The following is a 17,374-nucleotide window of genomic DNA, read 5'->3' as shown; positions in this document are numbered from 1 at the left end:
TTGCTCCCGGTTGATTTTTCGATTGATGGATTGACGTTAGTACATATCTCGATGCGATTTTTAAAATCGGTTTCTGATTGAAAATTTGCTCCACATTTTTCATAGATTTGTCCAGAAGTATTCTCCACACTTTCATTGGGTTTTGAGACATCAATGACATCATTACAGTTGTGGTAAGACATGAGATCGCCGTACCGAAAATGCAATCCACACTTGTCGCAGCGGCAGCTCCATGCCATATAATTTTTGCGTGCCCAACGTCCGATGAGTATTCCGTGGCAATCGACTTCATGGCGAGCCATTTCAACGATTGTACGGAACATTTTATCACAAATCAAACAATTTTCAACTTTCTTTTTCGGCATTTTTGATTTTTTTTACTTGTGTTTAAGTACGCTGCTTGTTATGGACATCTCCAATTCACAATTCTATTAGTACCTTATTATGATTAGAGTTTTGAACACAATTTCGGTTGTAAACTTCCTGTGGAGTAAAATAAGCTTTATTATTGATCGGAACTCAAAGTAATGATAATTTTATGAGACAACTTTCACAGAAGCTGTATACCTATAGGTAACGTTAGATCCACCCGAGGTAAATATTTTTTTGTTCTTCTTCTTTCTAGTCCAAGTCTCGCCCTCTTATTTTTTAATACACTGAATCAGGGGTGTCAGGTGTCCTGATTTATCAGGATTTGTCCTGATTGTCGAGAGACCGTCCTGATTTTTCAAAAACGCTTGAATTGTCCTGATTTTTGAAAAATGGCCCTTAATGTCCTGATTTGTCCTGATTTTTTAAAAATATCCTTATCATAACAACATTTTTTGTTCAATGATGAGAACATCAAACAAATCTTAATTAAAATAGTTTAACCAGTTGAACCAATGAGATTCTTTGATTCAAATGACATTTAAATGAGGTTTTTCGAGATTAACTGCAGGCCAGCCAAGGTTGTTCTCGCACCAGTTGCATAATTTGAGGCGTCTTCAGCACCTATATTTCGCCTTTAGTAATGCAATCTAAGCAGAACTGCATTTTGTTTTCACCAATTCGGTGGTGTCCTGAAAAATCCTGATTTTTTCTTCGCGGTGTCCTGATTTTTGACAAAACGACCTGGCACCTCTGCACTGAATCCCGAAAATACCCAAACTTGAGAACTTTCCCCACCAACAAAGGTGCCAGGTTTCCTGATAATTCAGGATTTGTCTTGATTTTCGAGAGACCATCCTGATTTTAAAATTGTCCTGATTTGTCCTCAATAATGAAAAAAATGGTTTTTCAAATTGTCCTGATTTTCAAATAAATATCTAAATTGTAATTGAATTTATAGTTAAATCATCAGGACGTCAATAAAAACGGTAACAAAATAGTTTGACTGATAAGATTCTCCTCGGTTCAGATGATATTTGAATGTTGTTTTTACATAAAAACTGCAGGCGAGGCAATATTCTTCTCACTCTATTGCATAAATTAAGGCATCTACAGTTCTTTATACTTCGCCTTTATTTATGCAATTTAAGCAGAATTAGGGGTGTCCTGATATTTGACAAAACTATCTGGCATCACCTCCCACCCGAATAGAAAAACATTGTGAAAAGACCATGAATTTCATTTTCACGCAACCTTGAATATTATGATTAACACTTTGCGAATCATGATGAATTTCAGTTGTAGCATTTGACTAAATTAGCTGTTATGGACTTGGACTACATGTTCGAAATATACAAAATAATTCCTAAAAGCTTTTGATCCTCGTCTATAATTCTTTTTATTTCTATAGTTCCTTATCTACTTTCTATTCTTTCTTTAAGAAGTTATAGTCTGGTCTTAAGCAAACAATTGTGAACACACAAAAAAATGTTTTACTCAATCCTTAAAGCCTTAAGGAATATGAGCCGTTTCAAATAAATTACAAAAAAACTAATTGAGGCTTCCAGAAACAGGCAGTATCAAGCCTGTTTCTAAAAGCCTCTAAGGAGTAAAGTTTTTTATTATTATTTTTATTTTTTTATTACTATACTTTTTCAAAACTACCCGTTCTTTTATGAATTTTTTTCATCGAAATTGAACAGCTATTTACCCACTTGTGGAACAATCCCCCTTATTCTGCGCCGCGCGTGAGGTGACGATAGTCGAGTCACCCGATTCCAGTAGTCGTTTTAGCTGAGAAACATCTTTTAGAAAGAACTTTTTGAGTTCTTATCCTAATCTATTAGTCACCGTGAGTGACAAATCGTATGCTCTGTCACATCGGCTTCGGGAATAAGGTTACAAGACTCACGTGACTCCGACTCGACTCGACTATCGTCACCTCACGCGCGGCGCAGAATAAGGGGGAATATTTTATTCTTTTCTACCTTCTTACTTTCTAGCCGTTAACTTACTAAAGCCTTACATTTTTGAGTATTTTGTTGAAGTTGTCATTGTTCTTCTGATGTTACAATACAGCTTCCACTTTCGTTTTTCAAAGTATTGGTTCCTATACTGATTTGAAGACCATCAATATTATAAGCATTAAATTACGGGTTTTTTTTAATATTAAACGTCAAATGAAGCCTGTTATAAAAGTTTTTTGACAAATCAATATGAATCATTTGTTTTGAAAATATAAAGAAAAATTGTCTATGACCTGACAGAAGAATATAGAGTTTTTCAAAGGACCGGAACATTTTCGTTTTCCTTCTACTGCTAACCATTTAATGAAAATACAAATGTAAAAGGCGAATCTACGTACTACAAGGCAAAAGCTTTCGATGGCTATCATATTTTAAACACTATATCAGGCTGCTATAAACTTCATTTCTATGGTTTTGAAACAGTATTAGAATAATGCGTTTTCGAAAAATCAATGTTACCCCTGCAACCATTTTAGAAATTTTTATTTTGAAATTAAAAAACAACATATAGAGCAACATTCTTTTCTTAAATGTAAACACCAGTCAATTGAATGATTTACAATGTATTAAGATCCGTTTAGAGATTGAGTAAAAAGCCTTTACTTAAGTGAGTCGAAAACTTTTGCCCAACGCAGAATAACAACTGAATAATTTTCTTGGCTTTAGAATTTGATAACGGATGAAGCAAAATGTTCAAAGCCCATCAATAATTAATTATTATTATTATCGTCATCAATATTTATTAAAGACCCATCAAAAATTGTAGTTCGGGTCAGAAATCAATACTACTTGTATACAATTATCTATTCAAAACAGTTTCAAGGAAAGTTTCAAGTACCTTCAAGCGAAAACCTCAGTATCTCAACCTTTCAATAAATGCGTATGAAGGCAGAGGTTTTTCTGCACGCTCCAGCTCCTCCTGATGAAATTTTTTCCGATGGTAAAAGCTTGGAGTGTTAGTAGAAAATGTTTTCCCGCACAAAGTGCATCGGTACAAGGGCTTTTTGTAATGAGTGTAAAATTTGTGCTCTTCCAAATGCCTTGCAGTTGAAAAACTCTTCTCACAAGCGTCGCATTGATGTTTGCGGGTCTCTTGGTGTTCACTCCTAAGATGTTTGAAAAGATTTATTTTGAATTTAAACGTCTTTCTACAGAGCTTGCACCGATGAGTGGCACTTTCGGAATCGGTGTTTCGTACTTCCACTGTGCCATTTTCGTGAAAACTGTGGTCCATTGGTTCTTCTGCGGGGGGTTCTATCCTCATAGTTACAGCATCTTGTTCTTCATTTGAGTTTCTAAATAAGAGAAATAGATAAGAATTATAAAAATTGCTATCCAAATGAACAAATTTATTACCTTAAGACCGATAGCTCATTTTCCAAAGAAACCCGTTCGACAATCGTATAGCCGTCTATTTCGTACAGTTGATTACAGCTCTTCTCTTGAATTTTAGCGTACTCCTTAGGGTGTCTCCATTTGAGGTGCAAACAGTACTTACTTTTAGAGTCGAAGATGTCTTCGCACAATTCACACCTTACCCAAGGCTTACCAACGTGCATTTCAGCTATATGAAGCTCCAAGTGTGACCCGATGGTGAACTTCTTGGAACATCGCTTGCAGGAAAACTTTTCTGGCGCCGAGTGAAAGTTCTGCATGTGAAGGTCAAGCTCGATTTCCGTGGGAAATATTTGAACACACATCACACAGCTCCTTTCGCAAACAGTGTCATTGGTCAGTATCGCGTTGAGATCATCTCCTATGTTTAATTTATTGTACGTTATTGCATCGGTGTTGTCTTGAATGACCAAAACTTCGTATTCCGTTGTATGCTGCTCTTTACGATGCCGAAAATATGCTTCCCTCCAGGAGAATCCATTCCCACAAAATTCACAGGCGTATCTTATCACACCGAGGTGATCACTCACATAATGATCTTCCAATTCATTCTTTGTTTCATAAATATTATCGCATTTAATACATGCTAGCGTCCCTATTAGATTCCTTTTGTGAGCATCCTTCATATGCTGATCAAATCGTCCCTTGCTACGAAAAGTTCTGAAGCAGATCGCACAGCTTAGCTCCTTAGAATCATTACCTTTTTCCTCATTGAGAACGACACAGCCGTCCATAGAGTACAGCTCATTGATAGGAAATGCAGCAAATCCTTTAGACGCCAAAATTTGTGCGTATTCGATTGGGTGTAGAGTTTTGTAATGGTGTATGTATGCATGTGAATGAAAAATCTTTTTTCCACAAGTTTTGCATTGGTACCTTGGTTTACCGAGGTGTTGAGAAGCGTAATGATCTTCCAACTTGCGTTTTACCAAGAAACTTTTGTCGCATTTGACACAAGCATAATATTTTCTCCCTAAGTGCATAGTCTGTACATGTAAGTCAAGGTAACGATTACAATCGAAGTGTTTTCTACAAAACAAACACTGGATCTGGTTGCTTCCGGTTGAAATTATAGCGACTGATGCTTTTTTTGCATTTTTTATTGATGGATTGACGCTAGTGCATGTCTTTGTGTGATTTTTAAAATCGGTTTCTGATTGAAAAGTTGCTCCACATTTTTCACAGATTTGTCCATAAGTGTCCTCTACATTTTCATTGAGTTTAAAGACATCAATGACATCATTACAGTTGTGATAAGACATGAGATTGCCATACCGAAAGTGCAATCCACACTCGTTGCAACGGTTGCTCCATGCCATATAATTTTTGCGTGCCCAACGTCCGACGAGTATCCCGTGACAATCGACTTCGTGGCAAGCTAGCTCACAGATTGTACGGAAGATTTTATCACAAATTAAACAGTTCACTTGGCTTGTCCACATGTATTCGTACTTACAGTATTTTTTCGGCATTTTCCAAGGTTTTACTTGTTTTCAAGTTCGTCACTTGTTGTGGATAACTCGAATTCAACACTAATTCGCGATTTCGAAGCTAATTTTTGACAGCACGTGTGTGTGCAAGAAAATGTAAACAAACGGGTGGAAATACTAGCTTCTAATAAATCATTATTTTCTTTGATTTGGTTAGGATTTTCAGAAAATGACGGATACAGATTTGGAGTAGAAGGTTCAGAGATTATTGTGAGCTATAGGAGAAAATGTGTATGTACCGTGAAGCATCGCAAATCGACATCAAAAAAGGTCAATTTTTTACTACTCCAAAAACTATTCTCAGTATTTCACATATTTTTGAATGAAAACTCGAGCCAAATGCACATTTTCAATTGCAGTTTGTTAAAAGAGTAGTCAATTAACGTTCCTTTAAAATTTGGGAAAGACCCAACAATTGGTAAGGTAGAATTTTTTATTCGAAAAAACATAAATTTTTGCTATTTTCTATTAGGTTTCCTTCTGCAGCTGCATACAATCAGGCGTAATAATTTTAAAGCTGGAAAGCGGATTTTTATATTTGATGGTGGTTGACATGAAAAAAAATTATATCCTTGGATTACTACACAATTCAAGTTTACTTAAATGCTTTTCAATTGCCATCGTTCAAGGGTTATAAAATGTTTTGTATTTTTATCGGACCTCATGATCTCATTTTTTTTTTCGGAAAACTTTATTGAAAATTATATTTATACAACCACTAGCCGTAGAAAATTTTAAATTAAAACTTAACATTTTATACTGTCTTAGGCTGAAACTATTTAAATTTTTAAATAACGTATTTATAAAATGAAACAACTAAACCAAATCCAATAGTTATAGTTTAAAGTAACAACGAGAAAATCGTTCTTTTATATAGACCAACGAGAATCGCATAAAGTTTAATATGAAGATATGATAAAAAATATTGATTATTGGCAAAAATTAAATGTTCAGAAAATGGACGAAAAGATTGATTCACATAGGGGCCGTTCAGATACCACATGGACAGAAAAATGAGATGTTTGACCCCCTCCTCCCCCTCCGTGGACATTTGGCAAACCCCTGCCTCCCTCCCCGTATATCCACGTGGACAGATTTGAAATTGTTTTTTTTAATCTAATTTGTTATAATTATAATTATTATTAATTTCAAAATTATCATATTTATAACTTGCTTTCAAGTGGCTACTAGTTGCTTAAACTTAAACTGGAAAGCTTTGCAATTTTAAGATTTTGATTAAAACATCTTAATATTTATTCACCTTAAGAAAATGTTTTGAAAGTAAGTATGTCCACGTGGACACTACTCAAACCTCTACCCCCCTCTCCGTGGAGATTTTCATACCCCCTCTTCCCCCCTAAGTTGTCCAGGTGGTATCTGAACGGCCCCATGTTAGTTTTCTCTGACCGACTGACTTTTTTAAAATGGAATTATCAGATAGAATTGACTCTCCTACCAGGCTAATTTATTTAAATTTACTTTAAAACAAACTCCAATTTTTCAAAGGAGTGTTTTTTTTCAAAATCATTTGAATTTATGAAAACTTAACTCGAACAATGTAAAGTTGTCTATAATTTATCGTTCACCCAGAATGTTGCTCACGCTACATCGTACTACCCCAGATGGCAGCAGCGCAGCTTCGAAAGAGCGGATTATTCTAGTGGTATCGTAGTTGACACAATTTTGATTGTGAACTTTTTGTGGATTAAAACAAACTGTATTGTTGATCGAAACTCAAAATAATAATTATTTTGGGCAACTTTTACTGAAGGTGCAGGTAATGTTAAATCCACACACAAATCTTCCGAGGTAAATATTATTGTTCTTCTTTTTTCTGGTCAGTTGTCTTCAGCTTCCAACACACGTTCACTTTTTCAAATTCAAAATTAAGTACTTTTGGTTCAAAATTGCAGTTCGGTGGCAGCCTTCAACTTTGAGTTCGACGAGCAGTCGCAAAGTTGCGTTGCAACAGGCATACTCAAAGTAAAGTTCGATGGGCGAACTTAAAATTAAGCTTTTCATCGCTTTTTGCGGGTCGGGAAAGAAAAAAAGCTTTCAAAGTTCATTTTTGGATTTGAATTGTGAGCAAGTGATTGAACGAGTGTTCGCATTCGATAGTTTTCTCATGGGTGAATTAAAAAATAATCAAATGGCCTCGGCACGGTGCAGGAACATCGACAGGGACATCGAAGACTATCACTGGGTGCAACAGCTGTTCGGTTGGAATGTCATTGATATTTACTGGTGTTCTGTTAGATATTCCTATTCCTAGGCCGGATGATGCCGTCGGTTTATTGTGGCATTCCAATAACTCGATTCTCCAACCGTGAAATTCATTCCAAGACCGCTCATCAAAGAGTCTGTAAAAGAAACCCATAAGTTGTTTTATTTCTTCACGCAATTTTTTTCTTTTGAGTCAATATTGTTTCAAATAAAAGTGAGTTTGTTTGAATAGAATTTTTTTTTTAAATCAGAATCATTTTTTTTTTTTGGTAAAAATCCAAAGATTTCTCTGAGTGTTTATTTTTTATTTGTTTATTTGTTTATTTATTTTTGTTTTCTGTTATCGTCAAGAAAAATGGGACCAATTTTGAGGTCGAAGTTCGAACTCTGTTTTGAACCGTCGCATCGCAAGGAGGAAAAGGGGAACGCAACTTTGAGTTCATAGAATCGAACTATGTTTTGAACCACGGTCAAACTTAATTTTGAGTACCAAAAAGGAGAATGCAGTTTCTGATTGTGGCCCAATTGTATGCAATGTTGTTGTATACAAGCTTTCGTTGAATCGTGTTTGTTTTGTTTTGTATTAAAAAGAGATGTGAGCCGTTATTAGTTTCGAGTTTTGATTTACACCCAAAATAATTTAGAAATTTATTCTACGGTATTTTTCACGTAAAAGAAGATTTTGTTGCATCTCATCGCTTTTACGTGATTTTATAATACCTTCATTTCTTCCACATAGACGATACATGAAATTCACGTAAAGTCTAAGTGGATAATCTGGAATCCGTTTTGAGCTTTTTAAACGAACTTGTAGCATGCGATTCATATAAGAAAAACAGAACACCCCACAAACTTTGCGCGGAATTGGAGTAAAAAATACAGTGTTCTCGTTGGTTTTTTAAGGTTTAGTGTGCCCAAAATCGATGTCCAAGAGAAGAAGAAGAGTGAGTAGAAAGATTTTTTTTTTCGATTTGCTCTAAATTATTCATTTGTTTTTTTTTTTGTCGTCGAAAAAATACGGAACCGTGATGCGATTCTCAATACTGCAGTGGCTGCAATGGAGGTTCGAGGCATTCGGGGAAAGGCCAGAGGTTGCAAAACTGGTGGTCCTCAAATGCATCTACCGGCAAGTCAAGATTGTAGGAGGAGAAATCTTATCAATTTTAATTTTTACTATAACCTTACACGCACAGCAACACAATTGGTTCTATAAGTAGCAGCTGCAGCAAAAACAGATGCAATGGCAACTTTACTATAATATACTGAAAATCAATTGGATAAAAATTATATAGTTTTTCACGTAGCCGCTACGTGCAGATTATTTTGGGTGTACATATCAGTCTCAGCAATTTGTTTTCCTCATGCATGGTTTATAAAAATCCACACCAACTTTGTTTACTTCGTAATCTTCTGCAGAACGCGTAAGTTAACATTCGTAATTTTGGGTTTTACTGTATAACGAACTAAATCAATGCTTTTCTTTAGTTTAGCTTAGAACTCACAAAAATTCCTTAACCACTGAGTAACATTGTTTGTTTGTTTTATTTACTTATAGAGGCCCTAAATTTACAATTCATTCACCTCTTATCCTATACATTGCTGGGAATAATGGCGATTAAACTCGATGGGTGTCGATTGTGCGTGGAAGAACTGGGTAGCCCCATCTGCCCCCTGGATGATCCAAATCTGCAGCAACAAATGAAAAGTGTTTTTTACTTCCCGGTGAGTTGCGTTGCGGTTGCGGTATGTATCTTGAGAATACCTAAATTAGAAAATATGCGTTAAGTTTTATTGTAGGATCATTCGAACATATAGTAAGTACATATATTTTTCGAGCCCTTGAATGTATGATTTTTTTTAAATGAGGTAGTTGCTGCGCCGTAACATAATATTGTTTTAATTCGAATAACACAACTGAACAAGTTTAAACCGTTATTTGGAGTCATACAAATTTTTAATCATCGAAGTTTATTTTTGAGATTGTTAATAAATTTCATTATAGTTTTACAAATTTCTGCCTACACAGCAAATTTTTTTTGTAACATTTTATTGGTTTTTGTCCCGATGGTTTTGCAGCAAACTGAATTGCTGGAAACGATCAGCAAACTTAGTTGCTGGAAGTAAGAAATATCTGCATTGTTTTCTTTCATTTCTTCATTTTACATATTTGTTCCAAGTTCCAAACTATAGTTTTGACTTTTGACACACAAATTTTGGTAACTTGTTTTTCGGCGGCAGCAAATTCTATCCCTGATTAATTTTGTCGTGGCGCACCAGCAGCTGCGTTTGGTCAATCTCGGGCTGATTATTACGAATTGATAATTTTGGAAAATATGAAACTTGTATTGTATGAATTTAAAGCAAAAACATCTACTTACAGATAAGATCGCCTCAACATATTAATTGAGGCAAAAATTTACTGCCTAAATCACTGTTCATAAGGTACAGAAAGATTAACTGGTAAAGACTAAAAGTTTTGATAGAATTCCTAAATCTGTGAAAATAGGATTTTTAAAAAAAAATTACTGTAATTTTAAATTTTATTTTTGACACTTTACCATCCTTGTGGCATTCGTGTCATGTAAAATCCAATTTACAGAACTTTATAAAGATAAGATGCTTTCAGAAATTTGAGTAGCGATCTCTCATATTCATCATTTTTCAAGATTTCAAAATTTGGAAATCTATGTTTAAACACTTCCCCTAAAGTTTTTTTCACACGAGCTTCTTTGCATCGATGATGACAGTCGGTCAAAATAAGTTGCACAGTAGTTATAATTATACATGATTTTTGCAATTTTGTCGCATATGTTTTTTTATTTCTGACATACTACTTGGGTAAATTTGAACAAAAATTTAAGCATATATTTACTTACTGCATTTAGACACAGGTCGAATAACAATAAAGAAAATATCTCTCAATTTATTAAAAAAAAAAAACACTTTTTTTGTTTTACAACAAATAACAAAAAAACTAGAAATTCTTTCAGCGCCTCAATTGACAAATCATCAACAATAATGCCAAAATTCCTGAACATTTTTCTAATATGTTTAATAGTTTTGGTGTAAGTATACACACGATTCCGAAATATTTAGATTTTAGTTATGCATTAAAGGGTTAAATTAATAAAAGGGTTAAATTAAAACGTACAAGAAACACAACATATCCATTTTCTTTATAACTTAATCTGATTATCTGTATAATTTCAGATTGAACCAAAGCAAGGCTTCTCGAGTAGAGTTTGCTCAGCCTGCATTTTTGTCATTGGAGAGTTTTATAAATTTTCCGAAAAGGTGCGTCAAAATCAAGACTCCTTTAGTATTGCGATATCCGCTAATGTGGAAAGTAGTACGAATATGGTATCACAAATCAAACTTGAGCCATTAGATCCGCTAGCTGAAGACATGGATCAATCACTGGAACCAAAACAGGGGGTTATAACAGATAACGATATCCAGAGCGATAAAGACGATGTAGATATCAAGTTTGAACCATTATTGGATTTGGAAATTATCAAGCTCGATCACCCTTTAGAACCCGACGAAATTATGGTAACAGATAAAGATAACTGCAGTGATGTTCCGATATTAGACAACGTTCAAGACCCTCTTTCAAATCATGAGAAATCTGCTTCGCAACAGCCAAAATCGAAAACTGAAGAACAAATCCTTCAAGAAGAAAATACATTAAACGATTTTTTTCCAATGATATGCGAACTATGCGGACATAAGGAGTCAAGTTTTAATTTTTTGTTGCGTCATTTCAAGGAGATTCACCGTCAACCCGGTTATGTAGTCTGTTGTGAAGAGAAATTATATCAGAAGTCCAAGTTGAAGTTGCATATGCAAAATCACGTGAAACCTAATGGAGAACTTTGTGAAATTTGCAACAAACATGTTAAAAACATAACAAAGCACCGAAGAATAATGCACCCCAAAGAGGAAAAAAAGAAGTTCAAATGTGATCAATGTCCGAATGCTTATGTAAACAAGTGCCTGCTTATTAGTCATATGAATAAGCACCTACCTAAAACGCATCAGAACATTCCATGCCCACAGTGCGATATGAAGCTCGCGAGCAAAAAATCGCTGAGAACTCACATTTCCAACATGCACAGCGTAAATAGGACACCAATGATTTGCGACTTTTGTGGAAAACAGTTTCTTAATAAACCGCACTTCGAACGACACGTTAATAAACATAAGGGAATAGAATACAAACGAAGAGTACTCCAGAAAAAGCAATGTCACATTTGTAAAAGGATATTATTTGCTGAGCAAGCACTACGAAAACATTTGCAGGTTGTTCACTGTGAACCGGCCGAAACGCTCGAATGTGACGAATGCCACCGGAAATATCCCAATTCTAGTACTTTAAATTCGCACAAAGAAAGGGTGCATATCAGAGCCAAATTCGGGTGTGAGTTCTGCGATAAGCGGTTCAAGTTTAATTTTAGGCTCCAGGTAAAACCAATTATAATTTATCTTTCAATTTGAATAAGTTCATATTTTTAATCAACAGGATCACCGAGCAACCCACTTACGAGATCGTCTCTGGAAGTGCGAATACTGTGACAAAGCTTTAAATACCAAACATACCCTTCAGTCTCATGTTAAAAGATCCCACCCAGCGGAATATGCGGAACAGAAACGCTTAGCAACAGAGAAAGCGTTTGGCAAAAATTAATCGAATTGTCCTAAGAGTCAAATTTAGGTATTCAAATATTCAAAAAGTTGTACCTATATGATTTACTAAATAATTTAAGAACAGAGTAAATAAATCCTAGTTTGTTTTGATTAGGTCGTATGAACCGTCGTATAAACAAAATTGAGTTGTTTGCTGCAAACAATTATAAACATGTATTTTATCTTTGGTAAAAAATTGGTTTCATTTTATCATTAAATAACTTTTACACAATGATTTGAATTTAGGACGTATAATGACTTTCCCATTTTTGAGTGCAATTTGATTTTAGCGTCATTCTGAGTTGCCGTGATGCAAAACGTCGCTTAAAAACAATTCGGCAGGTTGGTTTTTACGGCGTAATGCTTCGTCACGAGAAGTTCTTTGCCAAGTGATCCAAGTGATGAAAAATTCTTGTAAATATGAAAGAAAACTGTGTCCAGGAGTGAGCATTATTGTCCTAATAGAATAAATGGCTCCGAAATTGTGTTGGGCGAGCACCATAAGCTTCACTTTCCACTGTTTATTATTTTCTTCATTACAGAGGCAAACAAAAGTATCAAAAAAGATGAATAATTCTTTTTCACACTCCTCGAACAGCCAGTAGCGCTAATTGTAGAAGTCGGAAATGTCCCGGTGGACTCCCAAGGGCCAGTCCCACAGTGCAATAATTACAAATGCCATCGATCAATGATTTCCGCATACTAACTGGATAGGATTATCATTTAAAACCTTCCTTCAATCAACTTCTAATGAAGAAGTGAAAATTTGGGCCAATCAAATCAGTTTTTGCTACCAAAATTATCCATTGATCAAAAGGACGTTTGCGCCAAAAGAGAAATGCAATATGTCGTAAGTACATCTTCATTCAAAGAACTCAATCAATGCAAATTTCAAGTAAGGTACACCAGGGTAAGTGTGGACGCGGGGTAAGTGTGGACGATGCCTATTAAAACAATACTGTGCACTATTTTTTCAAAACTTTTAATGCAGAATGTTCAATTTACTTGTAATCTATCCAATAACTGTGAAAAAGATACGATTCCGACAATAACGGATGTTTACAGCGAATTTTTACGAATTTTCTATTTTTAACTACGATGTCGAGGTGATGTGCATCTTTTTCAATTGCAAACTTCTCGTAAACTAGCTGGCTCTTGACGAAAAACTCTACATTGAATCAATCCTTACATTCGAAACAACCAGTTAGGAAAAGAAACGGCGATTAAAAATAAAGAAAAAAGTGTTTATTCACAAAAAACTAAAATTTTGTCTCCAAACCCTATCTGGGGTAAGTGTGGACGGCTTTATACAGGCTTGATATTTACATATTTTTTCAATTTCCTGTCCTTCATCCAATACAATTTAGCTATATTTAGCATTCCGATCATGAAAACTTGGGTTGTTCAGGAATAAGTATATATTTTTGATAAAATCGGATCTCGTGTATTGCAACATAAATCACACATAATAATCATTAAAAAATGCCTTACTAATAGCACCATGAACTTTATTCAACGTTTTGGACGGTTCGAGCAATGAACGTGTAACGTATTCAACCAAGAAAACACAAATCTGTTGAAAATGTCCTGAAAAATCATAGGGAAAATCTACCGTCCAGACTTACCCCATAAAGCGGGGTAGGTGAAGACACCAGAAGTCCATAACAATTTACGTGATAACTTATCTCGGTTTGCTTCTTTCAAGCTCATCTCTTCAGCGTTTGTTAAAAACATGTTCTGCATCACATTGAACGTAATTTTATCAAAATTGATCAACTGCTGATTTTTTAAAGTCGAACTATACGAAAAACCGTCCATACTTACCCCGGTGTACCTTGCATACCCCTTTGAACTTATTTTCGTCGTGAGCCAGTTTCATCCGATTTTGCGGCATTACAACTTATAGTTTTGGGTTGTAGTCGCCTAGAGTGTAACAAACCTTGAATGAGATGTGAGCCGTGTGTGTTTGCTCTTTGATGTTTTCTTTCACGCAATGTTTACTTTGGGTCTCTTTAAAATTTTCCTAAACTTATTGACATCGGAATTTGCTGAGAACGCGTAAGGTAACATTCGTGATTTTCGATTTAACCATCTGAATAACTAACTAGAATCACCATTTTAGTTTAGTTAAGCTTTCATCATTTGTGATTTAGACGAAACCCCCAGTTTAACTTCAGATAAATTCACGATAATTCTCCAAACCGCTGATCAACATATTTCTGCTTGGGGAAATGGAAGTCAAAATCGATGGGTGTCGACTGTGCATGAAAGATCTAGGTAGCCCCATCTGTCCCCTGGAAGATCCGGATCTTCAGCAACAAATGAAAAATGTGTTTTACTTCCCGGTGAGTTATGTACTTTCCTATGAATATAAAAAATTCATTGTCAATGATAAATTTCTCTTGAGTTTCTAAAATTGAATAGTTTAGCCTTAATTTTAAATTATTTAAGTTTTCAACGTCCTACAGGAAACTTTCAATTTCTTAAAATAAAGGGAATTTTTCTTATCTGACAATTTGCGCTAAGGGTCTTTAGATTTTCTCAAAAATTTCAAATTGGGTCTATTTTTGCGATTTAAAATCACATAGTATGTGACACATTTATAACATACAAGCTGATCCCATACGAACTCCGTTTCGCTTTCAACTTGAAATAAGTCATGAACAGTCAATTGCCAAGCATTTTCCAGATGCACTTCCGAATTCATTGTTAAGTAATAATTGCAAAAATATTGGAAGATTACTTTTTCTGTCGTCTGCTACAAAATTTGAAATCAGGAATCAAACCGTGCCAAAAAACAACCCCGTGTATAAATTTCGGCTCGATCGTTGCATAGCAACACAATTGTAGCCAAAAGGTTAAACCCCTTTTGGTGGCCTCTTATACGATCTTTGATATCTGAAATCGATTGCCCTCAAAACTCCCGTGTCCAAATTTTCAAAGCAATCCATTGCATAGTAACGTCAATATTGCTTAGAAAAGTGAAAAATTAATTAATATGGACGACCTCTTTCGTCGACCCCTGGCAAAACATTTGACATATGAAATCGATTGCCCGTCCCTGAAAACTTCATTCCTTCATCCCAATTCGATGTATGATAACGACAATATGGCAAAAATATTGAAAGGTCGACCCCCTTAGCACCCTTTACACTGAATTTAATACCTGAAATCGATTTTCCGTCCTTCAAAACTCACGTGTACCAATTTTCATCTGAATGCGATGTATAAAAATAACAATATCGCATTAACAGTGAAAAGTTCATATGAACGACCCCTGAATTTGATTAGGATAAGTTTTTTTTTTGTTTCGATTATAGTGTTTTACCATTTTTATGGCATTCTATCCAAATCTATCCGGTACTGTGTTCGATGTTTATTCTTGGGCTCGAACTCGTGGAGACAACAGACTTGCAAACTGAGCTATATCACAAGCCCTGTAAAATTAGGATAAGTGAAATCAATTGTTTGTCCCTCATAACTCCCATGTGCAAAGTTTCATCTCATCTCCCGATATATAAAAACGTCAATATTGCTAAGATATTGAAAAGTGAATATGGACGACCCCTTTGGCCGACCCCTTATATAAAATTTGACAACACCTGAAATCGTTTGCTCGCCTTTCAAAACACTTATGTGCACATTTTCAACAAAATCCGACAAAAAATAACGTCAATACCGCGAAAACAATATTTGTCTTGTGTATGGTCATCTGAAAATCTGAAAATATATTTTTCAACATTCCTGGTCCTAATGAGCATCCCTGCAAAATTTCAGACCTCTCAAGACGGCTGAGTCTATTGAGGACAAACAAACATACATAAATTGCTTATAGACTAGCTGATCCCATACGAACTCCGTTTCGCTTTCAATTTAGAATATGTCATGAACAGTTTGAATGAATGTCAATTTACAGGCATTTTCCAAATGCAATTCCGAATGCATTTTTAAGCAAAAATTTTGAACACGTTATATGTACGTTAACTTTTTTCTGTCGTTTGCTACTAAATTTGAAATCAGGAATCAATTGACCGTGCCAAAACACCCCCGTTCATGAATTTTCGTTTCAATGCGATACAAACTCACGTAATAATGGAAAAGCAAATTTGGCAGTTAACCCCTTTTTTGTCGTTTGATACAAATATTGAAATCAGAAATTAATCGACCGTCCCAATCCCAATAAACCGTGAATAAATTTCGACTCGATCGTTGCAGATCTTTTCCGAACTTTGATCTCTGAAATCGATTGCCCTTCACTCAAAACTCCCGTGTGCACGTCAATATCGCAAAAAAAAACAGTGAATAGTTAATATGGACGTCCTCTTTGGCCTTTCCCTGACCCAAAATTGGATAATTGGGATCAATTGTTCATCCTTAATAATTTCTATGTGCAAATTTTCATCTCAATCCGATGTATAATAACGTCAATATCACAAAAAAAATGAAAAAGGTAATATGGATGATGCACAAAATTTCATACCTGAAATCGATTGCACATCATTCAAAATCCTCGTGTATCACAAAAATAGCAACTGTTGATATGGCCGACCCCTTTAACTTGCCCCTTATACAAAATTTGATACCGGCAATCGATCGCGTGTCCCTAAATATATCCGAGCGCAAATTTCCTTATCAATTAGATGAATAATAACGTCAATATCATAAAAATATTGAAAAGTTAATATGGACGACCCCTTTTGCCGACCCCTCACCCAAAATTCAATACCTGAAATCGATTTCCCATCTCTCAAAACCCCCATGTGCCAATTTTCATCACAATCCGACGAAAAATAACGTCAAATCATCTTGTATGAACGACCCCTTTCAGGGTTATCCGAAAATCTGAAAACATTTTTTTATTATCTTTCCTAGTCCTAATGAGCCTCCATGCCAAAATTCAGACCTCTAGCTCTTAAGACGGCTGAGTCTATAGAAGACAAACAAACAAAAACAAACAGAGATTGCTTTTTATATATATAGACTAGCTGATCCCGTACGAACTCCGTTTCGTTTTTCATTTCAAATATGTAATGAGTGTGTTAATGGAAATTGGGATGCATTTTCAATACAATATTGCATAGAATATTAAACAGTATTTTTGAAAGACTTTTTTGATTGTCTTTCAAACATCCGGGCACGAGTTTTTTGCTTGTTCGGATGCATAATCATGCAATTACTGCAAAA

General features: G+C 35.1%; 2 protein-coding genes across 3 annotated transcripts; one reads left to right on the top strand and one right to left on the bottom strand.

The window, feature by feature from the left end:
- Positions 1-2,358: 2,358 nt before the first annotated feature.
- LOC129757508 (zinc finger protein 28-like) lies at positions 2,359-5,292 on the bottom strand. The gene is made up of 3 exons (XM_055754771.1): positions 5,248-5,292; positions 3,753-4,451; positions 2,359-3,691 (listed from the first exon to the last, which is right to left on the bottom strand). Exons 2-3 carry the CDS (start codon positions 4,415-4,417, stop codon positions 3,250-3,252), a joined length of 1,107 nt encoding a protein of 368 aa, XP_055610746.1. The 5' UTR covers positions 4,418-4,451; positions 5,248-5,292; the 3' UTR covers positions 2,359-3,249.
- Positions 5,293-6,956: 1,664 nt separating this feature from the next.
- On the top strand, positions 6,957-12,409 carry LOC129756938 (PR domain zinc finger protein 5-like). 2 transcript variants are annotated; one of them, XM_055754007.1, is made up of 4 exons: positions 6,957-7,058; positions 9,060-9,226; positions 10,715-11,968; positions 12,027-12,409. In XM_055754007.1, the coding sequence occupies exons 2-4, from the start codon at positions 9,113-9,115 to the stop codon at positions 12,189-12,191; spliced, it is 1,533 nt and encodes a 510-aa protein (XP_055609982.1). In that variant the 5' UTR covers positions 6,957-7,058; positions 9,060-9,112; the 3' UTR covers positions 12,192-12,409. The 2 variants fall into 2 exon arrangements, with proteins under 2 accessions (XP_055609982.1, XP_055609981.1); XM_055754006.1 differs by lacking the exon at positions 6,957-7,058 and adding an exon at positions 8,788-8,925 and having other exon boundaries at positions 12,027-12,408.
- The last annotated feature ends 4,965 nt before the right edge of the window (positions 12,410-17,374 follow it).

The sequence above is a fragment of the Uranotaenia lowii genome, chromosome 3 (assembly GCF_029784155.1).
Source record: "Uranotaenia lowii strain MFRU-FL chromosome 3, ASM2978415v1, whole genome shotgun sequence".
In the NCBI taxonomy this organism is placed as follows: Eukaryota; Metazoa; Arthropoda; class Insecta; order Diptera; family Culicidae; genus Uranotaenia; species Uranotaenia lowii.
Note: the sequence above shows the minus strand (reverse complement) of the source record. Positions and strands in the feature narration are given on the sequence as shown.